The sequence below is a fragment of the Carassius carassius genome, chromosome 14 (assembly GCF_963082965.1).
Source record: "Carassius carassius chromosome 14, fCarCar2.1, whole genome shotgun sequence".
NCBI classification, from domain to species: Eukaryota; Metazoa; Chordata; class Actinopteri; order Cypriniformes; family Cyprinidae; genus Carassius; species Carassius carassius.
In genome coordinates, this window is record NC_081768.1 from 21039946 (window position 1) to 21059325 (window position 19380).

The window sequence follows — 19380 nt, forward strand, 5'->3', positions numbered from 1 at the left end:
ACAAGCTGTTTTACTGATTATTGCAAAACGCTTTCATTTAATGTGGGTTCAGTGTTAAAGCATGAAATCTCACTTCTGTTATTATGCATTTGAAAAATGTGCAATCTTCTTGGTCATCGTGTCATTAAAGGTCTTTGCAGTTTGTGTTTATATACATATAAATTATTAATTACTCCTTTTTTTTTTTTTTATTAGATTGTGTTAAAAATGGTGTGGTCTTGGGTCACCATCTACACCAACATCAACTATGTTGGTAGGACTTTTTAATGTTTTTGAAAAAGAAGTCTCTTGTGCTGAATTTTTTTAATCCAAAATACACAAACTCTAATATTGAACAATTATTCTTTTAAAAAAGGCTGAATTTTCAGCAGCCATTACATGTCTTTAGTGTCCGAAATCATTCTAATATGCTGATCAAAGGCGGGGCCCATGGGCTACAGCCCTCTCAAGCCCAATGGTAAGTCTGGTCATGGGAGGGAGCTCCATAAACTGTACTGGGTGCTTCACTGTATATTAAGTTCTTCCAAACGATCCTACAAACCCCAAACATTGAACTGCACTATGTGCAATGTGAACCCTTGTATCCTGCAGCAAAACCACTGAGATGAATATGATGAAGCACTGCCATATTGACCCAAGGGTATATTTAAACTCATGCAATTACTTGCTAGTAAGTGTTTCAAGTATGAACCAACCACATTACCAAACAGTTTACAAAACTCAATTCTGTAGTTTCCTCCGTAGGAAAAGCAATTGAATTAACATACGGACAAACACTGTCTGATATGCTGGAATATTTATTCAGTTACTGTAATGTATAGCACTGTTTTAATACATAAATTTGGCTTATCAGAGCAAGGGATGTAGCAAAATAAAATTGTATACATTCCTCATAATTCACATTCATTATGTACACAGTGTAAGCATACATCTTGCATCAGAATATTACACTTCCAAAAAGCAGTTTCTAAAAGTCATGCTGAACTGAGATCACACAGATGTAATTTATTTGTCAAGGCTGCTATTTGAACATTCTCTATTTTCTGCTGTTTATATTCTACTTCACACTAGAGGGTTTAGTTGTTTCTTCTGGACCCTTGGTGTCCATGCTGCTGTCCTTGACTTGCTCGGTCTTCTCCAGAGCTTTAGCTTCTGTTTTGGTTGACGTCTCAGATTTTGCAGCCTTCACTTCATGTGCACCACTGTCTGATTCTTTGTCTTTTTGGACAGTTTCTTGACTTTTAACATCTTTGCTGGTTTCACTGCCTTTGGTCATCACACTCTCCACCTCTTCAGCTTTTTTAGGCATCTCTTTGCTTTCTTTAGTATCCTTTTGCTCATGCTTTGCATCAGATGTTGTTTCCTGGGCTTTGGGGGGTTGATTACTCAGGGTTTCATCAACCTGTTTCTCTGTGACTTCAGCTTCCTCTCCGCTTGTTGTCACACTTTCAGCTCTGCTATCGCTTTTGGTGTCCTCCTGTTTCTTTGACTTCTCAGATGATTTTTCCTCCTCAACTTTGGAGAGGTCCTCCTGTGTCTTTTCAGTTTCTTTAGGCTTCACATGTTCAACCTTTTCTGTTTTGATGCCGTCTACACTGTCACTTTTGCGGGCTTCCTGTATCTGAGACTTTTCATGTTGTGATTTATCTTCTGCAACTTTGAAAGGTTCTTCTTGTGTCATTTCTGCTTCTTTAGTCTTAGCATGTTCAGCCTTTTCTGTTTTAACACTGTCTACACTGTCACTTTTGTGGTCTTCTTGTATCTGTGACTTTTGGGGTTGTGATTTTTCTTCTTTGGAAAGTTCTTGTGTCTTTTCTGCTTCTTTAGGCTTAGCATGTTCAGTCTCTTCTGTTTTGATGCTGTCTGCACTTTTGCTGTCCTCTTGTATTTGTGACTTTTGAGATTGTGGTTTTTCTTCAGCAACTTTGGAAAGGTCTTCTTGTGTCTTTTCGGTTTCTTTCAGATTGCCAGCTTCACCCTTTTCAATTGTCACACGTTCTAGATTACTACTGCTTTTGCTGTCCTCCTGTTTCTTTGACATTTCAGATTGTGATTGTCCTTTTGCATCCTTTGAAATCTCCTTTTGTGTCTTTTCTGGTTCTTTAGCCTTACTATTTTCACCTTTTCCTGTTTTCACATTGTCTACCAGTTCAGCTTTGCTATCTTTTACAGACTCCTCAGGTTTCTGTTCCTTTTCGTCTTTACCTGACACATCCTCTTGCTTTTCCCCCACAGGTTTCTCTGTTAGTTTGTTATCCTCTTGGTCTTTTTCCATATGCTCAGATTTCTTAGTTCGTTCCTTCATACTATCAGATTTGTCTTTTTTTGCAGAAGCATCCTCCTTTGCATCCTCTCCTGTAGTCTGTTTTCCACCCTCAGCATGTTCTGGAGTTGCTTGTTTATCTGGTTTGGGAGTATCTTCCTCTACAGGTTTCACTGGAGCTGATTCTTTCTTTTTCTCTGTTGATTTTGCAGTTATAGATTCTTGAGATGAGACTTCAGCATCCTCAGTTTTTGGAGAAGTTACCTCAGTAGTCTGTCCACCAGGCTTAGTGTTTCCTTCAGGTGTTGCTTCAGGATCTTGCGGTTCCTGAGATGGTTTTTCTTTTTCTCCAGTTTTTGATCCCTCTGGCATTTCTTGCTTTTCTGACAGATCTGGTTTGGGGACATCTTTCTCTTTCTCTTTGGCTAGTTTATTTTCCTCTCCAGGTTCTTCTACTTTGTCCTGCATGTCATCCTTCAGGTCTTTGTGCTCACTGTCATCTTTATCTTGTTCATCAGTAGCTTCTTCTGTAGATTGCTGAGTTGGTTCAGTGTCGGCATCTTTTTGTACCTCAGAATCATCTGGAGTTTTTTCAGCTGGCTCATCCTCTTTATCATCACTTGGTTTGACTTCATTTTCCGCTGTTTCTAATTCAGGACTGGCTGGTTCTTCAGTCTCTTGTGGAGTTTCACCCTGTGCATCCTTCTCACTGCTCTCCTCATCTGGTCTGTCACCCTCTTTTCCATTAGAGCCAGTGTCTGATATCTCCACATCTTCTCTGGTGGTCTCTGTAATAATCTCTTCGACAAATTTGTACTGAGGCTCTGCTTTTCGAGTTGCTCCCCCCTGTCTTTTGACACAAGGGAGAGTATAGATGGGTGACTGTCTGTAAATGTATGGTACTGAAATATGAGCATCTGAGATTGTGGAGTACCTTGACTCTTCACCCTCCAGAAGTTTTCTAAAAAACAAAACAAGCAAACAAAAAATATTCAGAGTAATTCTTCTCAATTAAATTCTCAAATCCAGGCCAAAGAAACTAGGACATATTTTTTCATATATCATATAAAACATTCATTATATACAACATAATGACAATATTCATTATAAACATCACATTAAATACTATAATTTGGCTGTGACAACACTGTAATGAAATGTGCTATGTCCTATTTATTGTTTCTTAATGCAGAAGCTAATGACATTTCAAAAACTCCCACAAGCCTAAACAGACCTGAAAGCCAGCAACCAAATCATGAAATGACACTCAATTTAGTTAAAAGTCATTGTAATCAATAAACAAATGAACTGTCAATAAAAAGCACTTAATATTGATTATTTATTACTTAAATTAGCCTAACTGTCCTGTTTAATAAATACGACAGTCATGTAAAACTTCTCTCGTTTTGTTCACTCTTTAATTACTTATATCACTTAATACATGATTGTGTTCTTTGAAGGCTTCTGGGATGATATTATCGACAAGACTACACCTTTCTGACTGGATAAACACTGCTTGCCAAGCGGACAGTATCAGGTATGGAAAGCAACTGATAATCCATAATCAAATAAAGATAAGAGATTTTTTGATACCTGTTAAAAAGGCTTTGCTGCTCCTGAGAGTTTATTATTAAGTGAACTGTAAAATGGTTTATAAAATAGCGTGTAATCAAAGAAGTACCTGTAGGAATAAATTTCAGCATCCAGTGCCATTTTGACATTGAGAAGGTCCTGGTATTCCCTCAGATGACTGCTCATGTCATATTTAGCATTTTTCAGCTCAAATTCCAACTCTCTGATTGTGTCCTGCACCATGGACAAAATAAGTAAACAATGGAAAAAAAGTCACATGACAAGGTACTGAATCTTAGATTATGTAGAATTGGCGTACATTAAAAGTACTCAACTTGACACTTTATCTTGATTTAAACAGAACTGTTCAATCAAATCCTCAAAATGAATTATTAAAATGTTCAAGGCTGAACAGTGCATCACGTGTGTTACCTGGTAGTGATGGATTTCAGCATTGTGTCGTTGCTCGAGGTCATAGAGCTGCCTCTCCAGCGCTTCTCTCACACCTTTCACAGAGTCGAGCTCAATGTTCCTGGACTGGAGCTGTCTCCGGTGTTCATTAATCTCTGCTTTAGTGGCCATGATGGCTTCTCTGTTGACCTCAGCAGCTTTGGTCAGTTTAGCAAGCTGTGCTCGAAAGCGTTCCTCAGCATATTGGATGTCAGGGTCCGTGTGACCTTCGAGTTGCATCCTGATGTCTCTCAGAGCTGCAGTGACATCACTTCTACTAAAATCACTCATTTCTACTGTCACATGACCCTCTTGGATTTGGGCCAACATTTCGGCTACCTCACTTTCGTGGTTTTTCTTCAAGAAGCCGATCTCCTCTTCGAGAGCTTTAGCTTTTCTGTCCATTTCTTGTTTGGTTAGGTTTGCGTCATTAATGCATTTCTTTAGTACCGAAATGCTGTCCTCCGCATCAACTCGACCACAAGCCTCTCTCTCGTACTTTTCTCTCAAAGTGTTAAACTCATCCTCCAGGTTCTGGCGGTTTATCTCAATCTGATGCTTTTGAAGGCCTATCTCATGAACTTGCTGCCTCAGACTACCAAGTTCTGATTCATACTCTTTGGACAGAGAAGAAGAGGATTTTGCTCTCTGTCTAATGGCCTCGATTTCTTTCTCTAGCGCTCTGTTTTGGTTTTCCAGGTGATGGACCTTCTCGATGAATCCCGCGAAGCGGTCATTGAGCCCCTGCAGTAATTCTTTCTCACTAATTTTCCTCAGATTCATTCCACCTGCATATTTGTTTGATAAATCAAAGCTATCGGCTGGTTTAGCGGCGAATTCGCTAAGGATTTCGTTACCTCTCAGCGGCGCGGTGGACCCAAAGCTGAAGGCAGACCTTGAGGTGAGCTGTGATGAAGGACGCGCTGTTTGGTACCGGTACTCTTCCCGTGTCCGGCCAGGTGAATGCAGAAGACGCTCCATTGTGAAGCTGGTGCGTTTTCCTTTGCAGCGTTTAGTGAGAATGGTGCCCTTTATATACCGCAGTGTATGCTAGGTTAGCGGAATGGAGCTGTCCATACTGGTTAAATGCACAGAATCAGCTGTTCAGCTCAGTATCCTGCGCACTCACTCACTCACTCCTCCGGCGATCTCCAGGGAGCTGCTGTGACGTCACACTCTCGTCCGCAGATCAATCCCCAGCTCATATTCTGCCGTGAAATATTTTGTTCAGTACGTTAGCGAAGCTAGAATAGCCTACATATATGCTGTAAAATTTTCAGAAAATGCACCCTTGATGACATATTTCAATATAAAATTCAGAAATGTTGTAGAATAATTTTTCTTTTATAATAATCAAGTAAGAATGTAATTACAGTAGTTAAGTACTAGTAACAAAGTTTTATACTTACTGCTTATTTTTGTTTACATATCATGAGTTTGCACAGACTGCCCCTTATTAAAATAATGTAGCCTATAATTACATAAAAATATAATGGCATCATCATCCTCCCTTTCAGGGTTTGAACTCCTGAAACTACTGTTATCATGTGTACAGAAATATCAGCAGAAATTCTCCATATGTCAAACACCTTATAGTGTCAGGACCTTCTGCACAAGGTTATCAATGGCTTAATGAACCGTAAAGCCCTTTTACATTTAAAAAGACATAGCTCGGCCTACCATTACCTCAGCTTGGCAACTCTTTAGTTTGGTGAACAGTTCTCACGATTAACTAACTATTACCTCTGACTTTTGCCTCAATAAACTTGATACATATCAACAGATATGTTTAGGTATGGGGTAGGGTTAAAGGATCTAAAATATGGTCATGTAAAATAAGGAATTAATATGTGCTTTACAGTAATATGCATGCAAATAAGGGAGAATTTTAAATAATCAGAACAATAACAACATACAGACCACACGGATGTCTTCTCATGTGAGTGCATCTAAATATGTGCTTTAAATTTACTGTAACACATATATAGTTTGACACCATTGGTACGTGTTTTTTGTATGTCCCTTTTTTGGTTTAATGACAGCAGCATTAACTGGAATAGATATAGAAAGGAGGCTCTGCTTACTGATGATTACTATTGACTGAGAACGCAAAATACCATAAAAGTTTTAAAAGTGTTTTTTGAAAACCAGATAAAGCTCAATTCTGCGGCTAATTGACTAAAAGAAATCTGAAATCTGAACATAGAATACTAGCATTTTAGCTTGTAATCAAGCTTCTACTGATCAAAAGGTGCATGTCTGTTTTCAATAAAACTATGAAGTAAACAAGTTAATGTTTATTTCCACTGAAATAAAGATGCCTCCCTCCGACAAGGTGTCATATTAATTTATCAGCACAATTATTTTTATTTCAGATGTATGAACAACTAAAACCACTGATAATGTTCAATATTTCCTTCAGTTCAGACACATAGTGAGCTTTGCAGCATAATCTTTAATTTTAGTAAATGTGTGTTCAAACTGATAAAATACACTTGAAAAGACATACACTGTAAAAAAAAATTCCGTAAAAAAACGGATAATGGCAGAAAATTACCAGGACATTTTCTGTTAAATTTACGGACACTTCCTTCAACATTAAAACGGAAAGTTCTGTAGATTAACATTTTCTTCCGTACCATAAACAGAAAATCCATTATGCATGTTATAATGTTTATAATAAACATTTAAAAAAACTGATTATATCAAAATAATTTGTAATATATATTATTATTTAACTCTGCTAACACTTAGTAGATCATAAAGGAAAAAGTAGAACTATTGCTAAGTTCATCACATGAGTGAAGATTACAACTGGATCTTAAATAGAGATTGAATTATTCTCTTTTAATCATCTTTGTTCTCTGTTTGAAAGGAATGAAAGAATGTGCGGATCTCATATGTGTCCCGTCTGTCATTCTGAAGGACTTTCCTCAGTCTGTTTCTGCATGCCATCCATTCGGTGGACACTCGCCCCAGCATCATTCCTTGTTTATAATGCTCTACCGCAGCTCTCTCTGAGCCCCATCTGTACTGTTTGAAATCCCCATACATGCGATGCCAGGCCTGACGGTCAGCCGGCTTCAGGTCAGGAAGGGCAAACAGCTCTGTGAACTTCTGCTCTGCTTTAGCCGTCTGCTTTCGATCTGCATACCTCTGCGCTAACTCCAGCTGTGGGTATATGTAGCCTGGGTTTAAACTGGCACCCTTCTCTAAATGCTGAATGCAAAGGTCCAGCAGCTCCGGATTGTGTGTGTCATTCATCTGCATGGCTTTCCAGCGGTAGTTGTTGGCAATCTCATGATGCAAACGTGACGAGTCTGGTGCTTTCTTCAGCATTTCCAGCAACACTTTCAGGCACTTGTCATAACACTGCTCTTTCTTCATGAATTTTGCAACACGCAGAACAACGCTGAGGTTATCTGGAGCCATCGCGAGCGCTTGCGTCATGTACTGCCATGCCTCCGCATTATTTAAAGTTTTTGTGTTCTTGTAGCACTTAAGCCCCAGATACACATGGATCATTGCATTGTCCGGGTCCAGGTTCAGAGCTTTCTTCAACTGGAGCACAGCAGGAGACTCTTCAAACCGTACACGCTTGTACTGACCAATCTTCAGTCCCTCCAAACGGAACAGAGAAAAGGCAAAGCCTGTGTTCCATTCCTTGTCTTCCGGCTCTTTCTGTAAAGCTTCAAGGAAACTCTCCTTGGCCCTGATGTAGGTCTTTCTAGAAAACTTGAGAAGCGACCAGGCTTTTTCGCTCTGAACTTTTCTGTGAAGCTCTGCTGGAGACGGAGCAGGGAATGCTCTGAGGATTTCATTCACTTTCTCTATGTAAGTCTCAGCTTCAGTCACATTGCCCATGAGACTGTGCACCCAGGCCAAGTTTCCATACGTCACAATCACACTGCTGTCATCGTCCGGATGTTCCTTCTTTGCTAGTTGCAGGGTCTTAAGTGCCTCGTCGTCAAATCCTTGTAAATGTTTAATAAAGGCCAAAAAGTTTAATTCTCTTTGTTTCAGGTTTCCTTCATACTCGCATTTCACTGCCAGTCTTTCACAAATTTTTACTTCGAGAAAATTAAGGTCAGCATCCTCCTTTTGCAAGTCCCAAGTAAAGTGGCAGGACAATAGTTTAAGCTTGTCCTCAGACATTCCTGTATTGTTAAAAAAAAGAAAAAAAAGAAATATATATATATAAATGTATGATAATGTTTATACTCTTGCAGTTTTTCTTCTTTCTTCTCAGTTTCCTTGAATCCCTACAGTACAGTATATCTGACTGACTTATGTTCAATAGGATTTACAGAAACGAACATTGAATAATCAGTAAAATATAATTTCTATAAAGTGCTGTCTTAAACATTATTTAACTTTTTTCTTTTGTAAACTTTTTTTTTTCAAACATATTTTCCTTAAAGTGTTTTCTTATTTATGTTATTTTTTGTAATTCTAATTAAAAAAGTATTCAAGATTAAAGGCATTCACTGACATACAGTATATTTTAATAGTAACAGTTTCTATTACTGATGTAGAGCTGTTTATTTTATTTACTTATTAAAAGAATTAGCAACACTTTATTTTAAAGTGTTCTTGTTACAAGTTACATGTAATTACTATTATAATAACTATTAATTAAGCACAATTACATGCAAGTTAACCTAAGCCAAACCCTAATCCTAACCATTTAGTAAGTACATGTTGTTAATTAATATTAGCCTACTCAGTACTTGAATGTATAATTACACTCTAACAAAGACACCTTAAAATAAAGTTTCACCAGCATTATTAAGCACATTATGAAAAAGTCTTACCTTCTACAGCTCTGGTTCCTCATCCAAACCTTGTCTGGTTGAATACAGTCGCTGAGGATGGTTTTTATAGTGTAGGGTAGGTTACTTATATTTGGGGACAACAGCGAGCCAAGTTTCACTTTCCAACTATTGCTCTGATTAACGATAAACGAAACTGTAAGTGTGCAACGTCAACAACCCAGTAAAATGTAATAAGCTGCTTCTGTTCATGCGTGCCAATTAACAATTCTAGATCAGATAAGCAATATGTAAAGTGACTTTTAAGGCAGAAGGAAAAGTTTCAAGTGATTTTCATAGATTCGTTACTTTAAATGTGATAGATGTGACTTTAAATAAATAAATAAAAATGTAATGTACAAAAAATAATAAGGAAAATTACAAATAATTATGATGTACGCACAGTACTACTTACAACTAATAAATTGCAAGCAGATGAGTAAAGTAGAATACTAAGTCAATAGATATTTGCAGGACAAATAACTTGAACCTGAAGAGCAATGACGCCATCTAGTGGCGAAACGTCATGACGCAATAAAAATATGCACAGCCTTTGATACAATGTTTTTTTATATATATATATTTATAGCTTTACTGGCCACTGGCCATAGTTTTTATTTTTCGTGAACATCAGACAGTTCAGTTGAAAAGTAATTTATTCAGAAAAGTAGGTTTTAAAACATTTATTTTCATTATGTGAGTCTTTATTTAGGTGATTTATTTCTTGTTAAATAATCAAGATTATCTTTTTATAGCCAGTGTCAGGCCATCTCCAACAGTGAGCATACTGAGATCAATCCGCTCATCTTTGTGTAGCTTCTTGTTCAGTTTGTCTATGGTCTGTGAGGAAAGGTCATCTGCAGCTGGGTTGATGACCTCTCCGCCCCAGAGGACCTGAAGAGCAGAGACACCAGCTTACTCACAGATCAACAGGAAAGCTGGGAATGTATTTGTAAGACCATTTAAATGAATCTTTAAAACCTAACTGTGCACCCATATAGTACACTCTCACAAAACAAAGGTACAAAAGATTTGTACCTTCAGAAAGGTACATCTTTGTAGTGTACCTTTTGACCTCCGCCCAGTGACATCTTTTGTACCTTTTTATCTGAGAGTGTATGTATGTACAGATGGGTTTGTTTCAAAGCAAACTAAACCAACTGTACTGCATACTTACATTATCAATAGCCACAATGCCACCCTTTCGAATGAGCTGGAGAGACTTTTCATAGTATGTTTCGTAACTCTTTTTGTCAGCGTCAATGAACACAAAGTCATACGTTCCAGCTTCGCCAGCCGCTAGGAGTTCATCTGTAAAGACACAAGAATGATTTCTCTATAGCTTTACTTGAAATAAAGAAATAAAGATGATGCACTGCAATAGTATTTTATCTTTACCCAAGGTTTCAACTGCAGGTTTAATGCGAATATCTATTTTATCCTCCACTCCAGCCTAAAACAAAAAGAGGTTGACATTATTTGTTCAAATTTTACATTATAAATCCCTAGTGGACAGTGAAACATTTTCAACTTTGCTTTACCCAGACATATAGGGTGTTATTTTAATGTTATATTATAAAACTATAGGATGAGGAGAGAAAATTGTACATAAAGCTCTTTGATGTTCAACTTTCTGTGGATATCAGCACCCAGGTGTACATTCACATCTGTCTCCATCAGCAATCAGTGTATAGTCTGATGGACATTTCTGCATCTCTGCCTTCAATCGTACTGGTCAGCTGGGCTTTATACTGATGACTGGGAGCTTGCAGTGGCAGGCAGTAATCAATATTGAAATTAAGACATGTGTAGGTGTATGCAGAGAAGCAACTTTACATATACAGTTATCTAAAGCAGTGCTGTGTCCTAATAAAACAAATTACTTCCGCTGTAATGGACAGAACGCTACTGTACGTTTTAATATGGTTTACCTCTGCAAAAAATGGCTTGGCTATTTTCACATATTCCTCATCAATTTCGCAGGCCACCACAAGTCCATTCTCAGGAACTATCAGAGCTAGATTTAAGGCATTGTATCCCGTGTACATACCTGAGACAGATGCAAAATGTGTGTTTTACAGGTAAGCAGTGAAAAGTAAACCCCATGATTTTCATGATTTTTGTTGCTCTCACTCACCAATCTCAATAGTTTTATTGGCTTCTATGAGTTTTGCGAGATTAGCCATAAACTGAGCCTGCTCAGCTGCCACCATCATCAGGTTTTGGGAATCCTCCATAGTTCTCTTGAATCAGAAATATAGTACAGGTAAAATAAAATAAAAAATGTACATACTTGTGCAGAAAATTCCCATACTGACCTTTAGTGTTAGTGTGCGAAACTACACATAAATCTATCAAGACTCACCTATTATGCAAAATTCACATGTTGTTTGAACATAAATGTGTGTTGGCAGCGTGTATACACAACCACTCGATTGTGATAAAAATCCACCCGCTCATTTTTTAATCCCCATAAATCATAAGCAGTTTAGCAGAATCTGCCCACGACTGTTGAAGGAAAATGCCATATTAGCAGAGACCCTGCCCTGAGTGAGCCACACACAGAAGTTTAAACTGATATGGCATTAAAAAGCATGATTTAAGTGTGATAGACAATATCATCAAAAACAAACAGGTTATTTTTTTTTTATTTATTTTTTTTTTTTTTTTACAGAGTATCTGAGGCACTCTGATGTAAAGGCACAGCCCTACTTAGGAAAAGGGGGCGGGGAGCAGCAGCTCATTTGCATTTAAAAAGCCATGCAAAAAAACAGTGTTTCTGCTTCCACACAAAATAGGCATTTTCAAAATGACATCATAAATGTGGGGTATTTTGAGCTGAAACTTCCCAGACACATTCTGGGGGTGCCTGAGACTTAAATTACATCTTGTAAAAGGGTCATAATGGGTGCCTTTTACGGTAATGTTTGAAAGGTTAAAAATTAAACGTGGAAATACAGAGAATTTTAGGTTTTTGTAGAAATCAAGTGTTAGCATCAGTTCTGGCAGGTCACGTTAGCCAAGCTCGTATCCACGATCCACGTCTACTTATAGGGATGCGACACCTATCATGGCTCTCATAAACATTCACCTAAAGGATTATTAGGAACACCATACTAATACTGTGTTTGACCCCCTTTCGCCTTCAGAACTGCCTTAATTCTACGTGGCATTGATTCAACAAGGTGCTGAAAGCATTCTTTAGAAATGTTGGCCCATATTGATAGGATAGCATCTTGCATTTGATGGAGGTTTGTGGGATGCACATCCAGGGCACGAAGCTCCCGTTCCACCACATCCCAAAGATGCTCTATTGGGTTGAGATCTGGTGACTGTGGGGGCCATTTTAGTACAGTGAACTCATTGTCATGTTCAAGAACAAATTTGAAATGATTCGAGCTTTGTGGCACTGTGCATTATCCTGCTGGAAGTAGCCGTCAGAGGATGGGTACATGGTGGTCATAAAGGGATGGACATGGTCAGAAACAATGCTCAGGTAGGCCGTGGCATTTAAACGATGCCCAATTGGTACTAAGGAGCCTAAAGTGTGCCAAGAAAACATCCCCCACACCATTACACCACCACCAGCAGCCTGCACAGTGGTGACAAGGCATGATGGATCCATGTTCTCATTCTGTTTACACCAAATTCTGACTCTACCATCTGAATGTCTCAACAGAAATCGAGACTCATCAGACCAGGCAACATTTTTCCAGTCTTCAACTGTCCAATTTTTGTGAGCTCGTGCAAATTGTAGCCTCTTTTTCCTATTTGTAGTGGAGATGAGTGGTACCCGGTGGGGTCTTCTGCTGTTGTAGTCCATCCGCCTCAAGGTTGTGCGTGTTGTGGCTTCACAAATGCTTTGCTGCATACCTCGGTTGTAACGAGTGGTTATTTCAGTCAAAGTTGCTCTTCTATCAGCTTGAATCAGCCGGCCCATTCTCCTCTGACCTCTAGCATCAACAAGGCATTTTTGCACACATGACTGTCGTATACTGGATGTTTTTCCCTTTTCACACCGTTCTTTGTAAACCCTAGAAATGGTTGTGGTTGAAAATTCCAGTAACTGAGCAGATTGTGAAATACTCAGACCGGCCCGTCTGGCACCAACAACCATGCCACGCTCTAAATTGCTTAAATCACCTTTCTTTCCCCTTCTGACATTCAGTTTGGAGTTCAGGAGATTGTCTTAACCGGGACCACACCCCTAAATGCATTGAAGCAACTGCCATGTTATTGGTTGATTAGATAATTGCATTAATGAGAAATTGAACAGGTGTTCCTAATAATCCTTTAGGTGAGTGTATAAGGTCCTTCAGTATCATCACCAGCTTTGCGTTACTCAAAAGCTAATTACCCACCTCCATCCCCGACTCCTCCTCTTGTCAGTCAGGATTCAGCCTTCTGATTCTCCTTGAATCTTATTCATTTCAAAATGTTACATTAAATTATTGAGCCTAAGTCTGTTACACTGGGGGGTTATATCTGTTCTCGATGCTCTTACCCATACTAGACAGCATGGATGCCCAGGGAGTTCTGGCCCAGAACAGAACCAAACTGCCAATCCAAAATATATACTAATTGTCCTTTATCTTTGATGATAGTGGTCCAAACAGAAAAGACATTTATTATATATAAATATTTAAGATCGAATAAAACTGTGTCAATGGATTAGTGACTTATTTGTATTTTAGTGAAGTATATGTGTGAGAAGTATTAAAGTCAAAGGTTATACTGTTTTTACCAAATTCTTTTTGTTCCTCAACAGTGTTGTTTAGTGAATTGTATTGAATCTAATAAGAGTAAATTTAACCCACAAAATAAAAATCATACCCAGAAAGATTAACATAATGCAAGGATTAATAGAGAATGCTACGCAGAAGCATGTTTACAATGGTCTCAGACTTTTGAATCCTGCTATGCACCGTTATTTCTTATGTATTTATTTATTTATTTTTAATTACGATTTTCTTATTTTAATACGTCTGGTGGCACATGTCCCAAAAGTGTTTTTTACGCACCAGTCGTAGTTTTTTCAGCACTGGGTGCTCCCTCAGAGAGTTATTGACCACATACTGCAGCAGAGGATCGTCTCCTTTGTGACTCTTGCTGATAAGAGCAGACTGGCAGAGTCCTGCACATAAAGTGAACAGATATTACTGAAACTATATTAACCACTGCTAAGGAAATAAAAGCATGCATATTTTCAGAATAGGAGAGCCAACAGCATTATTATACAGAGCTGGTTTATTAGGGTGGCATTTACATTAAGCACTCATTACCATAACATTAAACACACTTGGTGGTCTATAAAAATGTGTCTTTATACAACTTCTAGGCACCCAGTTTACTTCAATCAAAGGGAAGCAGTGTAACTTTCAGGCCAAAACCCCCCTAAAATGTAAATTACTGCATTTATCAAGCAATATATTTCAATGCATTTGTATTTAGAAGTCACTGTTACTGAATATTTCACATAAATGAAAGCAGATAAAAACCTACCTGTTAATGCCAAGGCGAGGCTTATGGTACAAATCATCTTAATGTCAGGAACCAGAATCAACAGAAATAAGAGACAAGGATGAAATGGAGATGTATGCAAGTGCGGCTTGTATTTAGACTAGCTAAGGTGGAAAGTCCATGTTTTGTTTGTTTGGACCCCTCAGATAAAAAGAGACGATGCTACTTTTTGCATGATATTGATTTTATCAAAGTTTACTTTACAAGTACTTTTGTTCAATGGCCGTTAGGAAAAGCATGATAATACCCTGAATAGAAAGCTTGATATAATCTAGATTTCCAGAAAATTGGGGAGAAAGTATAATTTGCAAAGAGCTGTGATTTTGAGACCTTTCAAGAGGCTTTCAGGCATAGTAGCCTACTCTTCTAATTCACTGTATATTCTATTTGCTGTTTCAAATATTGTATAATGAGTCAGATTCATGAAGAATCAGAAGGCTATATATATATATATATATATATATATATACACACACAGTATATATATTCCTTGTAAACTATAGCTGAAATAAAAAGTTTACTTTTTTATATGATTTATTTTCAGTTAACATTTATACAATTTCAAGCAACATTTGTTATGGTTTTACCCATACAGCTAACTAGTAACCCTTAATAAATGTTTGATCAGTTTTTAGCAGCTGTTTTCAATATTTATACTGCTCTCTAGTGGTTGACACTGTATGCAAACCCTCAATGAAGCGAGAGCATTAGAGTGTATATCTGGCTTGTTTCTGCAAGACCTTGTTGTGTAGTTTTAGAGAGTGTTAATTTCAATATTGCCCAACTCAATGAAATGCATTTTAATTGCCAGGCTTTGTAGTAATATGCACGTTGCCCCTGGAACACTGCCTCCCACACACAGTAATGAACTGAAAGTGTAAGTGTGTCATATGGTAAAATTGTTTACTTCATCTCATTACTGCTGTTTCAAATGGCACATTTGTCTCTCCTTCTCTCTGTGTGTGTGTGTTACACAACGAAAGAACCAGAGCACAATGCTAAGAAGAACACAATCCCAGTATCAGAGACTTGGTGGATGGGGCACTCTCAAAGGAGAGGACTACTTCCTCTGTCGATTTCTTTAATTAGGTATGCACGGATGCAAACAAATCTCCCTGCCCACACATAAGTCATCCGCAGTGAAATATGGGGCATGACTACCGCTGTCTTTGAATCTTGCTCTTGCTGTGTTTAATGACAAGAAAAGATGCCTGTAAATAACAGTTCAAGTGCGCTGGCTGAAAATCAGATGCCGTGTTCTCGTATCCTCTTCTCCCATTGCTCCAGGAGGCTTATGTGACGCTAATTGTTCCTGCTACTTGTGCCAAGTACCCACTTTTCTTCGACACAATCTACAGACAGGGCCCGGTCCCTCGACTGCTCTCTGTGTCTGTTTAAGGACTGAAAGTATGCATCTTGCCATCTGTGGAGAGCGCTTCTCTTCCTGTTCCCGGCCCTGATTGTATTTGCTCTTCCTTTGGCTGTCAGTGCATCACCTTGATATATGCTCACAAACCCTCTCAGAGGGCTCGCGTAAGCAATACAAGAAAAAAAGCCCTCCGCTCCTGAAAGAAGAAAGGAAAATACATACGAAACCGTTAATATGAAACAAAATAATTCAAGAGGTTGCTCCTTTGTTTCCTTCAAATGTAGCAAATAAACAGTTTTATTTTTAAAAATGCATTACTATTGCAAAGAAGCTGTTGCAGCTCTCTTCTCATTTGCATTTAAAACTGGCTGCTAAATATAGACAGAAATCCCTTTTTTTATTAATATTTAGTAAAATTATTGAACTTGCGAAGATCAACAATAAACAGATTAAAAAAACATACAATATTAGTAAATGTTTTTACACACACACACACACACACACACACACACACACACACACACACACACACACACACAAACAAACATTATTTACTGCTACTGTATAGTTATATACATATATTTGATTTACAGTATATACACATGCTGGTTTTAGTATGTTGTTTATTATTTCTGGAAGCAGTGAATGCGGTACTTGCTTTCTTGCAGTAAGTGGCAGTGTTGTCTGCATAATGTCACATTTACACTACAGTTTGCCATTGCTTGCTTGAAGAGAAACAGTATAAAAACAACTGTAATGTAGTAGTGATCAAAAAGATAAATTTGTCTCGGCATGGAAGGGCAAGTTTATGAAAGTATATATATGAAATAAAAAATTAAAAAGGGCATTACAAAAGTATTTCTGATAATAATAGTTAGATATAAATTTTGTAATTGTATAATAATGACAACAATAATCATAATGTTATTATTATTATTATTTCCCAAGTAATTAGATGTGGGAATTTATTTTACATTTTATTTTAATATTATTATTATTATTATTATTATTATTATTATTATTATTATTCCCAAGTAATTAGATGTGGAAATATCTTTTATTTTATTTTTTTGTAACTTTAAATGTTGTAATTGTATAACAAAAACAATAATAATAGCATTCTTCTTCTGCTTCTTCTTCTTATTTCCAAAGTAATAGATGTTTTTTTTTAACACCATTATTATTATTGTTGTTGTTGTTGTTTTGAAATATCTGTGTTGAACCACTGAAGCCACAGTACACGGTTACTGAATGTTATTTATTTAACACAAGGTCATAATTTTAGATTTGTGTTTAGTTTTGATTATGCTTTTATATGTATTTAATGTTTTTCTTTAGAAAAAAAGAAAAGAAAAGAAAAGAAAAAAGTAAAGCTTTTAAGCAAGTAAACGAAGAATCCAACTGAATACCAGCAGAAAAGAGTCAGGACGAGGACACATATATATCAGATATTAGCTGGTGCAATTATTTTATTCAACCTTTGTATCTCTTCTCCACTGTAACAATGTGCCAAACCTGGTCTGCATAAAATTATGCTTGAGTTGCAGGTGCAGTTGTTTGACTTTCAAATCACTTTTTTTTATTTTATTAACCTTGCATGTAAATAAATACAGATTTCGATTTCTATGGAGTTGCAAGTGGAAATGACAGTTATCAAAACATCAAACAAACTGCTTCAGGGCAATCGCACCTTCGCAAGCCCTCTAATGTGAAAGGCACTGACACCTGAAGCAAGGTGCAAAAAAGACAAATGTCATTTTTTCAGAAACAATTAGCGAGAGAGCCTTCGGATTTGAGGACGGCTCGTCTTTCCAGGCTGTCGGCTCCTCTGTATGGCAGAGCGAGGCTGCTGTGGAGCTCAGTCTTATATCACTCGCTGCTGACATCTCCCTGTCTGAGCAAGTCAGGCCTCTATAGTGCTACATGTACACACACACACACACTGCTCCACATACTGCAAGAAAACCTTGTTCACCTGAATATTAAACAGTGCTGAGATCCCCAGCTTTTAAAGGGATGTTGTTTCTGTGTTTTCGCTTGTAGGCAGCATAGTCAGGACTATACAAGAGATGTTGAATCTCTTATAACATTATTGACCTTTTCAGAGCAACATCATGGGGCCATTCAGACTTAAATGCTTCCAAGATATATTTTGTTAACCATTAAAAATGTAGACTCCCTGCATCCTTGTACAGAAAATGACCAATTACTAATCAGTTATCTATCTATTGGAAAATGCTCTGCAAAATGTCTGTGTGTGGATCTAGCATTTGGTAGATAGCATTATTTTTAAATGCAAATGTTCAGTTCAGGGCTAGTGTGTGTGTGTAAGTCATTTACTTAAATAAATAATATTGTTTTTAAATAATAATATAAAATGATTAAAATTAAATTATTATTATTTTCATTTCTGACACATCTTTACAAAGCAGAACAAAACTGTAATAAAATCACAATAGTTTAAAATTGTTAAATGTGTTAAAACATGTATGTAATTATATGCTGTAAGTATATGCTTATAAGCTAAGATTCAAGGCTGGATTTATTTGTTTAAGAAATATAGTAAAACAGTAATACTGTAAAATATTCTTACAGTGTTTTTTTTAAATGTAATTTATTCCTGTGATCAAAGCTGAATTTTCAGCATCATTACCCCAGTCTTAAATGTCACATGATACTTCACAAATGCCTAAAAATCATTTATTTATGATTTTTTGATGAATAAAAAGTTCAAAAGAACAACATGTATTTGAAATAAAAATCTTCTGTACCAATGTTAAATCTCTACTGTCACTTTCAAATTAATTGCTGCAGAATAAAAGTATTTATTTTAATAAATACTGAAATAAATAAATAAATTAATAGAAAATCCCATTTGAAAATGTTCAATATATTTTAAATATAAATTCTCCCACCTACTTGTCCCAAGCAGTTACAGAACTGCTTCCTTGCAAAAAGCCTCTAACATATGTGAAGTGAAGCTTCAATTCCTTTATCTCCATACTGCTGACACCAAGGCTTTTTACACCACCCAGTGCGACTCAAATGGATGTCCTTTTGTACAAAGTCACTTCATTTTCCTTCCCCATTATTCTTGGTTCTGCCTGTGAATGTCCTATAATTGCCATAGTTGAAGTGCTAATGATAATGTTATAACTTGGATCAATTTGCTGTGGCAATTGGACCTTTTTAATTGAGTCGATTATCAAGCCTGTGTGTGTTGAAGCTTAAAGAGCCAGTGCCGGAGAGGGCTCTCCCCAGGTCGAGTGTATGTGTGTGAAATGTGGGGTTTAAGTGCCCCGGGCCACAGATAAGGGGTTTGGGGCAGAGATGGAGTAGAAGACGAGGGCAGATCATAGAGCCTGTGCTGTAATATTACCAGACACTCACCACAT

At 37.3% G+C, this 19380-nt stretch overlaps 3 protein-coding genes across 4 annotated transcripts; all 3 read right to left on the reverse strand.

The window, feature by feature from the left end:
* Positions 1-1043: 1043 nt before the first annotated feature.
* Positions 1044-5559, reverse strand: LOC132157320 (neurofilament medium polypeptide-like). Of its 2 annotated transcripts, XM_059566614.1 has the most exons (4): positions 4268-5559; positions 3945-4069; positions 3198-3224; positions 1044-3113 (listed from the first exon to the last, which is right to left on the reverse strand). In XM_059566614.1, exons 1-4 carry the CDS (start codon positions 5264-5266, stop codon positions 1058-1060), a joined length of 3207 nt encoding a protein of 1068 aa, XP_059422597.1. In that variant the 5' UTR covers positions 5267-5559; the 3' UTR covers positions 1044-1057. The 2 variants fall into 2 exon arrangements, with proteins under 2 accessions (XP_059422597.1, XP_059422596.1); XM_059566613.1 differs by having other exon boundaries at positions 1044-3224.
* A 1272-nt stretch (positions 5560-6831) lies between these two features.
* Positions 6832-9669, reverse strand: ifit8 (interferon-induced protein with tetratricopeptide repeats 8). The gene is made up of 2 exons (XM_059566615.1): positions 9100-9669; positions 6832-8442 (listed from the first exon to the last, which is right to left on the reverse strand). Exon 2 carries the CDS (start codon positions 8438-8440, stop codon positions 7133-7135), a length of 1308 nt encoding a protein of 435 aa, XP_059422598.1. The 5' UTR covers positions 8441-8442; positions 9100-9669; the 3' UTR covers positions 6832-7132.
* Positions 9670-9764: 95 nt separating this feature from the next.
* On the reverse strand, positions 9765-14737 carry comtd1 (catechol-O-methyltransferase domain containing 1). The gene is made up of 7 exons (XM_059566616.1): positions 14599-14737; positions 14118-14230; positions 11234-11339; positions 11028-11146; positions 10495-10549; positions 10274-10407; positions 9765-9990 (listed from the first exon to the last, which is right to left on the reverse strand). Exons 1-7 carry the CDS (start codon positions 14633-14635, stop codon positions 9838-9840), a joined length of 717 nt encoding a protein of 238 aa, XP_059422599.1. The 5' UTR covers positions 14636-14737; the 3' UTR covers positions 9765-9837.
* Positions 14738-19380: the final 4643 nt, after the last annotated feature.

Bases quoted from the DNA above. Each gene is read 5' to 3' on its own strand.
- LOC132157320 (XM_059566613.1), bottom strand. From the start codon at position 5,266: ATGGAGCGTCTTCTGCATTCACCTGGCCGGACACGGGAAGAGTACCGG. The intron at 4,070-4,267 runs GTAACACACGTG...TCCATGGTGCAG, and splicing joins CTGAAATCCATCACTACCAG to GACACAATCAGAGAGTTGGA. The intron at 3,225-3,944 runs GTACTTCTTTGA...TTTGTTTTTTAG, and splicing joins GCTGAAATTTATTCCTACAG to AAAACTTCTGGAGGGTGAAG.
- comtd1 (XM_059566616.1), bottom strand. From the start codon at position 14,635: ATGATTTGTACCATAAGCCTCGCCTTGGCATTAACAG. The intron at 14,231-14,598 runs GTAGGTTTTTAT...CTTTATGTGCAG, and splicing joins CCTCGCCTTGGCATTAACAG to GACTCTGCCAGTCTGCTCTT. The intron at 10,408-10,494 runs GTAAAGATAAAA...GTGTCTTTACAG, and splicing joins ACCTGCAGTTGAAACCTTGG to ATGAACTCCTAGCGGCTGGC.
- ifit8 (XM_059566615.1), bottom strand. From the start codon at position 8,440: ATGTCTGAGGACAAGCTTAAACTATTGTCCTGCCACTTTACTTGGGAC.